Source organism: Alosa pseudoharengus, unplaced genomic scaffold (genome assembly GCF_046254945.1).
Source record: "Alosa pseudoharengus isolate Yale_2024_CS ecotype anadromous, Long Island Sound unplaced genomic scaffold, YU_APseudo_1.1 YU_APseudo_1.1_scf_18, whole genome shotgun sequence".
Lineage (NCBI taxonomy): Eukaryota > Metazoa > Chordata > Actinopteri > Clupeiformes > Clupeidae > Alosa > Alosa pseudoharengus.
The window spans coordinates 3883749-3897522 of record NW_027468650.1 but is presented as its reverse complement, the minus strand read 5'-3'; the positions used below and the strand labels follow the sequence as shown (position 1 = coordinate 3897522).

General features: G+C 43.2%; 1 protein-coding gene across 2 annotated transcripts in view; it reads right to left on the bottom strand.

Moving 5' to 3' along the window:
- Window positions 1-11815, bottom strand: part of pip4k2aa (phosphatidylinositol-5-phosphate 4-kinase, type II, alpha a) — a gene marked incomplete at its 3' end in the record, with an annotated part of 23568 nt that extends 11753 nt beyond the window's left edge. For both annotated transcript variants that reach the window (XM_076290112.1, XM_076290114.1), the window contains 3 exon segments: window positions 778-874; window positions 1177-1274; window positions 10843-11815. In XM_076290112.1, coding sequence (XP_076146227.1) covers window positions 778-874; window positions 1177-1274; window positions 10843-10992 — 345 coding nt within the window.
- Between the last annotated feature and the right edge of the window lie 1959 nt (window positions 11816-13774).

The following is a 13774-nucleotide window of genomic DNA, read 5'->3' as shown; positions in this document are numbered from 1 at the left end:
TGATTAGACTGCCACTCATTAATCATAGTCACTCTACACACACAAATACACGTTGGTTTGCAGGCGCACAGCATTCATGCCAGAAAACCTTGCCACCATCACCCTACCCACAGCGTATGCCACCCAGCGTATGCCCCCATCACCCTACCCCCAACGTATGCCACCCAGCGTATGCCACCATCACCCTACCCACAGCGTATGCCACCCAGCGTATGCCCCCATCACCCTACCCCCAACGTATGCCACCATCCCCAGTGTATGCCACCACCAGTGTTTGCCCCAATCACCCTATGCCCAGCATATGCCACTATCCCCAGCGTATGCCACCATCACCCTATGCCCAGCGTATGCCACTATCCCCAGCGTATGCCACCATCACCCTATGCCCAGCGTATGCCACTATCCCCAGCGTATGCCACCATCACCCTATGCCCAGCGTATGCCACTATCCCCAGCGTATGCCACCATCACCCTATGCCCAGCGTATGCCACCATCAGCATATGCCACCATCACCCTATGTCCAGCGTATGACACCACCCCCAGCGTATGATACCATCCCCAGCGTATGCCACTATCTCCAGCGTATGCCCCCATCAGCGTATGCCAGCGTATGCCACCATTAGCATATGCCCAGCGTATGCCCCCATCACCCTATGCCCAGCATATGCCACCATGCCACCATCACCCTATCCCCAGCGTATGCCAAACATGACCCCAGTGACCCCCTGACCCAGGCCAGCTACAGTCTCCCCTTTCATGCGTGTGCCTGCATTTACCTGGAAGTCTTGGTCATCGATGCCAAACCGCTCTCTCAGGTTACGAAACACCAGCGGACAATACTCCTTAAATTTAAAGTGACTTGGCATGTTCTCTCTGCAAAGAAAGAACACAAACATCAGCCTCTTCCAAAAGCAACGATAAACACCCAGTGCAACACACAGTCATATCATACAGTACAGCTGCACAAGAGGTAACAACACTTTTCTGTGAGCTGAATTTAGGGGTCGAATGAAAAAGGGTTTTGTTGTCACGTAGTGATGTATATTTCAAATGACCGCAGGTCAGCAGTCCTCCAGGCATGACCTGCACTAGCTGTGACTTGTAGGCTACCCTTGCAGCCTACCCCTTTCAGCAGTAGTGGCCTCGTGCTTTGGTGTTGAAATGCGAGCGCTCACTTGTTGAATAGGTGGTTGTCCACTTTAATCTTGGAGTAGGCCTTGAAGTCATCCGGCATGAGCATGATGGGGATCTGGATGTGGCTCAGCTCATTTATCTGTACAGGACAAAAAACAGACCAGTCAGTCACAGGAAATGACATCACAAGTCATAAGACACATCACTTAAGTTGACAACATTTTGCCAGTCGAGACTCTTGCATTGGTTTAACACAAACGCAGGTGAATCTTTTCAACATTCAATGACCGCAATCTTGAGCGACCTCAAAATTCACTTATGTGCTTACTAAGGTCTTCTTGTCCTTTCAGTGTTTTATATACAATCTCTCAAAAACACACACACACACACACACACACAGGGGTGAGCCCTGCGCTCTGCGGGGTCCAGGACTGGCGAGGGCGCCATGGTGCTCCAGGGTGCCAGTCTCAGAGCGACGCCTGGGCACACAAAGCGCCGCTTGATGGCGTGCGGGCGAGACAAGGACAGGGGCCACAGACAATGCCTTGACCTCACGCATCTCACACAACTACTGTTCTCTGTTACCAACCATGCCACATCCAAAGCCCAAGTGCTCAGTTGAACGCCTGCAATAGGCAGGCAGCAGCAGCAGGGAAAGGTGGCAAAGTTCAAACGCATACATATGTGTAACTCTTTAGTGTTATTAGCAGGTTTGCTGTGACAACAACATTCAGCTGTTGTAGTTACAGGCTGCAGAGGTCGGTAGGCTCACAGTAATTGAACTTTGGGGATAAAGCGTTTCTCAATCCAGTGAGCTCATTCAAATTATTGTCTTACAACTGAAGCTGTTAGACTCTGCTGATTTGGTGCTTACTGCCATAACAATATTGGACCACAATAAAGTGATGAAAACATAACGACTACTTTCTTGCTCTTCAGCACTTGCAGAAAGAGAGGCAACACCTTCAGGCCTGACCTTCACTCTATATACACAATAAGAACCAGGCCAACTTTTACATACAGCGTAAAGTTTTGACAGTGATTAAGATGCACGGCACAGTTTAAAAAAGGGGGAAAATATGCCTTCTCACAGGGACAGTACAGTAACAAGTCATCAATCCACCAGGACACAACCTTGGGGAGGGTAGGATTAAGGTCCCTAACAGCCCTCATCTCATCCTGGCAAAGTCCCAACTCCAAGGAATCTGAAGGGTGAAAAAGTTCCTATGAACCGGTGCAAGTAGACTTTTAACGGCAGGCAGAGTTCTTATTTGTTCAGTCCGGGGAAATTTAATTGCAACTCATTTCTCTCTCCTTGCTTCCCCCGGCTTTCAGCACTGGGGATTTCCATCATGCTGTTCTAGTGCAGTTCCACAAGACTGGCGTGAGAAGGGCGTGGTCTATTTGAGAAGGGGCGGGTCTATTTTGGACATCAAATCCCTTATTCATTCAACATTTTACCTGAGCTGCTTCTGGGACCAAAGTTCACACATTTGTGAGACACAAATTTGGAAGACAAACTGTGAGATTCAGCATACAAGGCTAGTTAAAAAAACAAAAAAAACAATGCATTGCCAATTTCAGTTGCCAAGTTCAACATTCTTGAAACCAACAAGTTCATTATCAAAGATTCTGCATCATAAAATCTCTGCAGTGCTCATCATAAAGTCATACCATCATAAAATCTCTGCGCTCAGTGCTAGGTGTGATTCTCGGTTGACACTCTTGTGCCCTTGAGCAAAGCACTTCACCCTGAATGACTCCAGGGACACTAGCCCTGTATTAACCGACACATGTACATAGCTTTAGATAAAAGCGTCAGTCAGCTAAATAAATGAATTTGTACTAGGCCTATCTCAACATTTGAAAATGTCTCATTTGTAAACTATGGCCCACAGCTAAGATCATTCCTCAAGACAGGTACATCCATTATCAGTGTGAACAGTGTCACTGTTAAAAATTGGTAACGGCTCATTTCATCAACAAGGGGCAATACAAATGTATGCAGGTCAACAGACAGCCGGGCTGCTCTGGTCAATGATATCGCTGACATACAAGGGTCCAACAGGCCTGACACTTATTAGGCTCAGCCCCTGAGGCCACATGGCTCGGCCCTATTTATTGTTTACCTCCAGTGGGGAACATCAAATCTTCCTTCAGAACGTAGGATTTCTGAGAGGAGGAAGCAGCTAACACAGATGTCTCACGGGCTGTCATGACTCTTCCTCCTCAGCGGATCAAATATAAACCGCTCTATTTTAAGTCATCCAAACTTGCCCCAAACTTATTAGCTTATGATTTATTAACAAGGCAATTTTCTCTCTCTCTCTGTCCACTACGACATCCAAGATGAAGGTTACAGTGTGTGTTCCAGGGGAATAGGTGCATGATGGATGTGATAGTTCTGGACCCCTAAGCCTCTGACAACCTGACATGGAACAGTCGTAAATCACTAACCATGGAAATTACAACCAGCCACACAGACTGTTTTCATTACAAAAGAGAGGGAGAGAAAGAGAGAGGGAGAGAGAGACAGAGAGAAAGGGAAAAACAACTTTTGCAGGAGGCCTTCACCTAGGAAAACAATAAGTTAGCTCAAATGTGACGGAACCAAAACTAAGAACTAAAACCCTAGTGTCTACTCTATTCTAAACGTGTTAACCTTGATGCATGATACATTTGATTTAGAACATTCATATTCAATATGTAGACCCAGAGGAGACCCTAGGCCAAGTCTCTCTCTCTCTCTCTCTCTCTCTCTCTCTTTCTCTCTCTCTCGGGGCTGCATGTTTGGAGACGCCTCCCTGCTGCAACATGTGCAAGCTCGATGAAGAATGGGGAGCGGAGCTTCCTGGAGGTGGACTCAAGGGCCCGTTGGCTGATATCAGAGGCGTCTTGGCTCAGACAGACAGATCATACACTGCAGCTGAGCACAACAACGCCACTCAGAACACCCCCAGACAGACCAGCCCCACAGTGGTGGACACAGCTACACCAGAGACAGCCACAATGCTCACAGTTCCAATGGTATTTTAATGTTCAAACAAAGCCAGTGGGCAAAGCAGTGCTAGCAGCTCACATTCACCTGCAGTCAGTGGAAAGAATCAAGAAATCAATAGATGTAAATGACTATGATAGCTATTGAGTCTTCTTCATTGGCTTCACTGAGATTCAAATCCAAATAGGCAGGTTGGTACATTCATAAAGTACTCTCTAACGTCACAGATACATCAGGGATCATTTCCCTTTCACTTTTTACTGGAGACAACGTGTTCAACATGCATTTAAGCTACATCTGCTTGTCTGTCTTGCACAGTCATTTAGCTTGACTGAAAGTTAGTCATCATCAACTGGAGCCGAGTTAGGCAAGGTGATGATCTTCAGATTCTTATCTCTCGGATGACCACAGTTCTGCACATCTACCTTCAAACGTTACTGCTTTCTCTAAACGCAATATACGATTAGTTGCAGTCACTTCTCTTTTTTAAAAGGCCAGCTGAATGAGTATGCGTATAAACTACACGATCTCGATCTCTATCTTGGTCTGCGCATTCAACTACTTCCACCAGGGTATCTGCACATTTTCCAAGTGCAAATTTAAAGACTTTTAAGACCTTTTCAAGACATCTAAATGGAAAAATTAAGACTAAAAGACTAAATAAGACGGCAAAAAAGATACAACTTAAAACTGTTTTATGCAATAGTTTTTTTTCTACTAATTTTAACACCCACCCCATTTGGGATGTCTACAGAAGTTACCAAATATATTTTGGTGAAAGAAAATAATTGTGTGTGAATTACCTTCACAGCTATTCAATGCCTAATTTTAGGGTCTGGACTGCTTGCTTTTGAAGCTGACTGTACATATCTGGTTGTGCTACTGGCTGAGGCTGACTGTTCTTCACCTGTGTCTGTAGTAGCCTAGGCTACTTGCCAAACATGTGTACTGGACTGGATTCCCTTATTTTTTCAAAGGTAGACTAAGCTATTAAAATATTGTAATAGGCCTACTAACTTAGGCATCTATTGTCCCATATGCAGCACAGCAAATCAAAGGTAATACATTTTGCATACCAGTTGTATTTAAACCAACCAAAGCTTGACTGAAACATTGTAAACCATTTACTTGTTTTAAAAAAATGTATGGGGAAAGTTAAACCCCCTCCTCGCCAGTAGCCGACATTCTTTCGCCGCCAACTTTTGCGAAGTAGCCTACTGGGAAAGGCTGGCAAGCAAGCTGCAGACCTACAGGTAGGCTATTATAACTTAGACAGATATTTACTTAGGCTAAGGCAGCAAAACACGCTGGAGAGATACAAACTGCAAACAGATACACTTAATGTGTATTTCCTCCCAATTGAGAAAACGTTTGTTTTCTTTTTCTGTCGGTCCGTGGTTCCTTCATAAATTGCGCAGCAAATTATCAGATGAGTGACAGAAGCACCACGCATAATTTGACCAGCAGTCTTTGCGTCCATAGTTTGTGAAACGATGCTGCGTCCGAGCAAAGATTCTAGAAACCCAGCGCAACTCCAAAAAGGAGGACAAATGAGCGTCCGGCTTGAGGCTGCGCTGGACAGGACTTTTAAACTGTCCGGCCTAAATCCGAACGTATGGCCACCCTATCGCTAACTGCCTTACCCAGCTCTTTCTCCCGCTCACTCTACCGCTCGCGTAGGCTACCTAGGCCTACGTATCTCTCAGGCCTCGGCTATACCACGAAAACGTAAGGCATATTTTTACATATTCTTACCATTTTCACACCTTTAACGACCCGTGAAAACATCTTCACTCTGCAACCACTACACTTCCTTCAGTAGCCTTATAGTCACTATACATTTCCGTTTTAAAAAATACACGAAACCAGATGGAGACATTTCACTCGCTCTCTCACACTCGCTGGCGGTCCCATACACAAATGTAATACCTCCTTTTCGAAAATTCAAGAAATTCCAGACAATTGAAGACTTTTCTAGGTCTTAAATTAAAAACCGAAAGTTGTTTTTAAGACTTTTTAAGGACCCGCGGGAACCCTGTTCCACTAGACTTCAACTAAAATACACCAGGCTACCACAACATCTCTGAAAATAGGCTTTCACTATTTCATTTGAACATTTTTGACAAGCCACAACCATAACTTGAACATTGATCTGATATTTGTAATGGCTACAGAGAAAAGAAAACTGAAAACAGAAGTTATTTAGAGAATTTACAGAAGTTCACCCCAGTTGAGACAGTTAGGCAATTCAAGACTTATAAAGAGTTTTGATTCAGCATTCCCAATATCTATATCACCACTTGCAGCAACACTGTAACCTTCTTTAAGCCAGGGAAGTCTAAAGACATGAAACATTATACAACTGAAGAATATTAGATAATCATTATGCAATTCCACAGACTCTCGTGGGCAAATTGCATTTAGCAAAATGATCTGCATCCTTTGTTGTTAAATCATATTTCTAGACTGATTCACAATCAAGGGAATGACACCCTGAGACACAAAGAGATTGCATTTACTGCTTCACTTAGAAATAGTAAGCATGTGTGTGTGTGTGTGTGTGTGTGTGTGTGGAGGGGGTATCAAATAAATCAAACGCTCTGGCACATATTCAGCAACTGTTGCACAGTCAGCACTTATCTCTCTTCAGTCGCCTCACGCAGTCCAAGTTTAACATCACCACTTCCTGTTTGTCTCCATGGCAGCGGGCTAAGGTTTTCCGCTTCAAACTGAGCACGCTTGCCCTCGGCCAGGACAGGAAGAGAGAAGGTGCAGAGAGAAGGTGCTTATCCTGCCACTGACAAACACCTTCAGCGAATCACCTCAGTCACACTAACATCCAACTCCACAAACCCACTCCTCTCAGTCACACTACAATCAACTCCACTGCTGAAACATAACCTAACAAATCGAGTTAAACAGATTTCTTAAAAGAATAGGCCTGTGTCTAATGTATATTTTTTGATAAGCTGCTATGCTATTTAGACGTGTACATGGAGAGAGAGCACTGTGAAAACTGAAAAAGGTTACTAGAAGGCCTCATTCCATTGTTGGGAGGTAGCCTTAGCCCTTGACCTACGTCTGGGCCCGGCAGAACACTATTTACAGTGAGTGACCTTCAAGGGGATCTTTTAAACAATGTAATCAGATACACAAACAGTGCAGACTGCTTAAGATATGAATGCTCTGTGTTAAAAGCATAACATCACCGTCTAAATATGAGTTTGCCTTCCATAACTTTGTCCTATTTGACAGATGGGAGGATCAGCACAACATCATGATCAAAACAGGTCATATAAAATTAGTCTCAAATGGAGACACACAAACCAGGGGGACACAAGTGCACTTACTCTTGTTTCTTGTTAAAGATGTCTGATATTTATACAGAACCTGAGACACCAAATAATGGACAGGCTATAGAATGCACATGCACATTCTTTTTTGAGTCAGTGCAAAGGCCATTGGATTCAAATCTACCATAATGGAAACAGCTATCAAAAGGTTTTCTTTGCTATTACAATCTCTCAGTTTCAAAGGGGTTTAATATCATAACGTTGTTTGATCAGTGGACAGTTGTTTTATCTTTCAGTATAGTCCAATGAAAAACTTTTCCTCAGAGAACTTTCTGCTGAACCTGAACTCTCTGAGCAACCAGAGAAATCTCCAGAGAGTCCCAGAAAGCATCTGTTTTCTACATGAGATGAGCTGCCGCACAGAGGCTTAGTGTAGGCTAGGTTAGCTCAACGCTAGCGATATCAAACAATCCGCCCAGCACTCAGCGCAGGCCCAATAAGCTCAGCGGAGCGAACGGGAAGTGACCGAGTGTATATCAGGCCTCCCGATCTCAGATGATTGAGAGGATTACACACTAAAGTTGAGAACATCGCTGTGTTGTTATCAAGTACCTGCTACACTCATCTCATGTTAAGTGTCAACATTTTAACTAGGGCTGTCAAAATAACTGATTAATTTCGATTAATTAATTTGAGAAAAAATAACTGATTAAAAAATTAGTGCAGATTAATCGATTCTGTATGACCTTTGACCCCGAGCCGTTCTAGTCAGTAAAAATTAGACGGTAAAATGAAGGAGAAAAGAAAACATGCTGCCTAGATCATTGATTGGAACATTTACTTTTAAAAAACGGCCTGATGGTGTTGATAAAAATAAAGTGTTGAAAATAAAGTCCTTTGCAATGTCTGCAAGTGTTGACATTGAGGGGAGTGTTAATTTATTTTCATTGTGTCCCCTAGGTTATATCTGTGGCCTGAAATGCCTTGTATGTGAACAAAAAAACTTCTTCCCGAAGCACTTTTGAATTTATTTCCTCAGCATATTAGGTCATATGATAGATTATTATGGCCATTATTTGAACAGTGAAAATAATAATAAAAGAGTTGTCACTAATGCTGAGTAATGTCACTAATGCTGATTATTCATTTGAATTTAAATATTTAAAATACTTTCACAGCAAAAATTATATATGCGATTAATTTAGATTAATTAATCACAGAGTATGTAATTAATTAGATTCATTTTTTTAATCGATTGACAGCCCTAATTTTAACAGATGTTGATATTTCTATGGATTTATTGCACTACTTTCACAGTAACTTTGAAAAATAATACAGTTGAAAATAATGAAGTTGCCCACCGCCAGGATACGTCTGACGTTAATGTGTGTGCATTCACCCATTGCCACATATTAGCTTTTAGTTCTGGCTATTTATAGAGACTCTTTATGTAACACTGGAACAGACAGAGCAACTCTGAGTCAGAGAAGGAAAGTCTGGGAATTTCAAAGGATGAAGCAAAGAAAGAAAGAGAGACAGAGAGAGAAAGAAAGAAAGAAAGAAAGAAAGAAAGAAAAAGAGACAGAGAGAGAAAGAAAGAAAGGGAAGGAGCAAGGAAGAAAAAGAAAGAAAGAACGAATCAGTTAAAGGCTAATCCAATCACAACCATTTCTTGTAAGTGAGGAAAGTACTCAGATATTGGTCTCTTCCTTATAATGACCACTTAATTCCATTAAGCTTCGAGGAAAAAACAATAACATCTGTAAGATTGTCTGATGCTTGGCGAAAACAACGGACACGCACAAAAAGAAAAGATTGCATTAAACTACTTCAAGCACACAGCAGTCATCATCCTGCTTTCATACTCATCAAATACAGCCCGCGACCTCGCCTTGAGTGGTCAAGCGCTGGCACACTCGATCTAACAGCACGAGTCCACCGCGAGCGACCAGCTGTGTGCATGATTCATGCGCCCCAGTGCTGTACGCACCAAGTGCTGCGCGCCGTGGCAAGCGCCACACACCCCTGGGGCTCCCTACAGGAGAGCCCCTGCAGGGGCCCATAATCTCCACCGTTTGACCAGGCCCACATTTCACTGACCACTGGTGAGAAAACTAAAAGATTTCTACAAATGGCAATAATGGCTCCCCACTGTCAGGGCTAGCGCTGGAAGAGTGCGGTGGAGTGGCAAGGCTCCAGGAAGTGGCGGTCAATGTGTGGAACTGATGGAGGCCCCTCAACAGATAAGGAAGGGTCTGTTCTCCAGCCGCCGAGGCACTCTGGACGCCACATTCTTTGCCTCCCACTCCGTCCATTCTTTGAGTGTGGCGGAACACCCGGGACTGGCCAGGCCTCCGTCCACTATAACCTGGGACGCAGAGCGTTTGCCTGCCATGTTCTAAAAGACCAGTCTTAGACTGTGGAGTTTCAGCCAAGCCAGGCCTCCTCCTTCATTTTCCAACAGACAGATCTTAAGCACAAATCCAGAGCAATGCCAAGAGAAACAGCTAACTTAGGTCACTGGACTGAACCGATGCCCTGGCAGATTGCGGAGACAGTGGCAAAAACAGGTGGCAAACAATAACAGACCAATCACAGAGCTCATTAGAGCAGCCTTAACAGCAATGACATCACCAAATAAACACTACTGTTAAACCAGCCTGCCTGAAGAGATAATGAAATCTTGGGAAAAGTCTTTGCTTCAGGAAATGACAAAGAATGTTGAGCAACTCCTGTGCTTCTGCTGCTCACCCACAGGCCAAGTACAGTAGTGACTAATATTCTGCAGGTGGTCCAGCAGCTTTGGCACAGAGTGCTGCAGTACTTTTAAAAGAAAATGTAAAAAAAAAATACGTCACTGAGGCTCATCAACAAGCTCTGAAACAAACCCTTGCTTACATTTATCATTTAACAGTGCATGATGGACGAGTGTAGTTTTTTGTTGACAATAATTATAAACAAGGTCCTTGCCAAAAGATAATAGAGAACATCCGTGATGCCACATAAGGGGAGTTAACCGTACCAAACGACCCGGCTCAACTCTTCTGGTACAAAACAGGAAGTTCAAGGGCCACACACATTTTAAAATATGTACCTGTATGAAGCAGCTATTAACGTTAGACCTCTATTTGTGGCACTTAAGACACATCGACATAAGTGGCGCTTTAACTGTTTGTTTATTTAAGATGCAACATATGTCTAATCAACCATGCCACAAGCAGACTTTGTCCACACTATGGAGGGAAACAATATTCATTAAGATCAAGCTTGCTGTGGATATCTAAGCTTGCTGTGGATATCTAAGCTTACTGATGACAACTTGTGAGAAACTTCGCGTCTGTAGCTTTCCATATTGAAATTATCTGGCACCAATGACAAGACACATTAGAAAAACAGATCGATTGAAGGCTACTCACCGAATGGTTAACACCCCACATAAGAACGCTCAGCAAAGGGTCGCTGGCACGGAACAGCTTCACTTTCTGGGCCACGAAATGTTTCTTTTTAGTTTTTGTTTTGCTCGCAAAAGATGCAGCAATGCTGCCAGCCGTAGCAGCAATCGACATGTTTGCTATAATAACTGACTCACTATCACAGTGAAAACTCGTTACAAAGCAGGCTGTCGGAGTCCTGGCCGCCTCTCAGTTCACTGACATTTACGTTTAGCTAGCTGGCTAACATAGCTTGCAAACTTATGCTAGCTTGTGAGCCACCAGTAAACCTAGATATCTGTCTACTCTAAGCCTGAAACGGTAACTAGCATCCAACCTTTCGAGGAGCAAAAAGCCGTACGATTTTGTAATATTAATAGAATTCACTGTCCAACTTGGTGTGTTAATCGCTATCTCGCTGGTGCAACACTTCCCTCATCACCAGACAGTCTCCCCTTCCTTCCCCACGATTCACCAGCTGCGGCCACACCAACCAACCCCTCCAGTAACTTAGCTAGCAGTTAACACAACGCTAGCAACATGGCAAACAGACTATGCTCTTCATACCTGACGCACACAAAGATGACAACACAACACTTTACATTCAATTTCAATTCCCGTTAGATACGTCCAATTGCAGAACCTATGCTCCACGCAATACAACTCCCAGACTACAGATGGTCCAGCCCGGCTGAAGTCAGTCACTGCGGCGCTCCCCTAGTGACATGCTATCCATTGAATCAATTTGCCAAGCGGCCAGCACACCCAAGAATTAACTATGCCGAGGTTATGCGTGGACTATTACTTCTCTTTCAAACCCAGAACCTCCGAAATTGGCTATGAGCTGCGAAATATTGCGTATTAGTCAATCCTCCAAGAGAGAAAGAGAGATCAGTCGGGCAGAATAGCTGTGCGCTGGTGTTAGCTCAGCTCCAGCGTTTCCGGCTGGGCTCTCCGCGCTGACTGACAGCTCGATGTTGGAGGAGGCCGGGGCGGCGTTTGCTCGCAGTCAAATTCATTCTGCATCTGTTTCTCGTTATATCTAGAGCAGTGGGCCTACGCGCTCTCTAGGTTTGGTAAAAATGTGTCAATGAAAATGTATGGTGTTGACTTCAAAGTTTTTAACCCTTCAGCAGGGGAGTTTTGAACAATCTAACAAAAGATTCCGTTCTGCAACAATTCCATGTTGAATTCTATGAACCAGATAGAATGTCCATTTTACAGCATTTTCGTCACACCGGTGATCTCTCAGATAGATTCAGACTAGATCAGTTGATCAACAGGGTAAACAAATTATTTTTCCTAAATCTTTTTAAATAGAATTGTATCATTTTGAAGCAGTTCTTGCCACAACCTAGATACATATTTCAAGTGAAGCCCACTAATTAAACTGTCTGACTCTATTTTGTTCCAGTTAGAATTTACGTAGCCTACACACTGTTGTTGCACATGCAAAGGCTGCATGCAAAATAGTCTACCCACTAATGCCTTTACTACAGTAAGAGTTTGTAAGTTAGACAATGTAAATCTTTTCCAGGGCAGTGACATTCGAGTAGGCCTAGGCCTATTAGTCCACCAGAAATCTTTTTTTCCCTTCAATTTTCTCCACGCTTGATTGTCGATTCTCAAACCTGTTCAAGGTGGATTAAGTGTTTGAAATTATTCATTTGGTCGCACTATCTTCTTGTTGTATGATTACCTAAAACCATAGACTGTATGTATGTGTATATATATATATAGATAGATAGATAGATAGATACTTTATTCAAGAAATATATATGTTATGTTTTTTATATATATATATATATATATATATATATATATATATATAAACATAACATTAGTTAAACTAGATGTACCGCAGAGCGGTACAAAATATGACCGCCGCCTAGTCCAGCACATTTTTTCCACAAAAAGAAATCACGCTGAAAGGCCTATATGATTCTAACTGTCTCACTAAATTGCATTATCCACACTCAATTCTTGGTATCTGCTAGACAACAAGTACCAAAACATGATTAGTTCATAGATATCACATGTAAAATTAATTTTATACAACCCCACCTCCATCTTGCCTGTTCATAATTCTGAGAAATTCTTGATTGTTTGTGTTATGTTTATGTTATGTGTGTGGGTGTGTGTGTGTGTGAGTGTGGGTGTGTGTGTGGGTGTGTGTGTGTGTGTGTGCGTGCTTGTGTGTGTGCCTGCGTATGTGCCTGTGCATGCAAGCGTACATATGTTTACTGTGTGAGTATGTCAAGTCAAGTCAAGTCAGATTTATTTATAAAGCGCATTTAACATGCACATAGTGCAATCCAAAGCGCTCCACAAACAAGACACATAACAACAAGACAAAAGATGCCGGATGGAGAGGCGTAGTCGCCAGCGTACCCATGACATCAAGACAAGACAAATACATTTTAAAAAATAACAAATACAAAAAATGCCGGACGGAGCGGCGTAGTCGCCAGCGTACCCGTGACACCAAGACATACAAGACAGACAACTAAACAAATAAACAAATAAAAAAATATATATATATATTTTAAAAGGGGAAAAAGTGATGTTAAAATTAGTCCAATTTCCAAACCAGCTGAAAATGTCCAAGGGCAATGATGATCCGTGAAAATTGCGCACAGAGCAGAACCGATGCAATGCCAAAGTTCTTTAGCAACTGACCAACCCGGTGAATTCACTGGCAGTCTGGAGATAACGTTAACGTTAGAAGCTAGGCCTGCTAGACTGCAGTCTGGAGATGATGGAAGCACAGTCCAAAGTACTGAGCGATCGTGTAGATCGTGTATCGTGTAGAATGCAGCTCTTCACCGTTAACGTTAGTTTGCAGTTGGCAAGGCGCAGGTCAGCAACAGCTCGGCGGGCACGGTAGATCTTTCGCAGAGTAGAGCCTAGGTCCGGC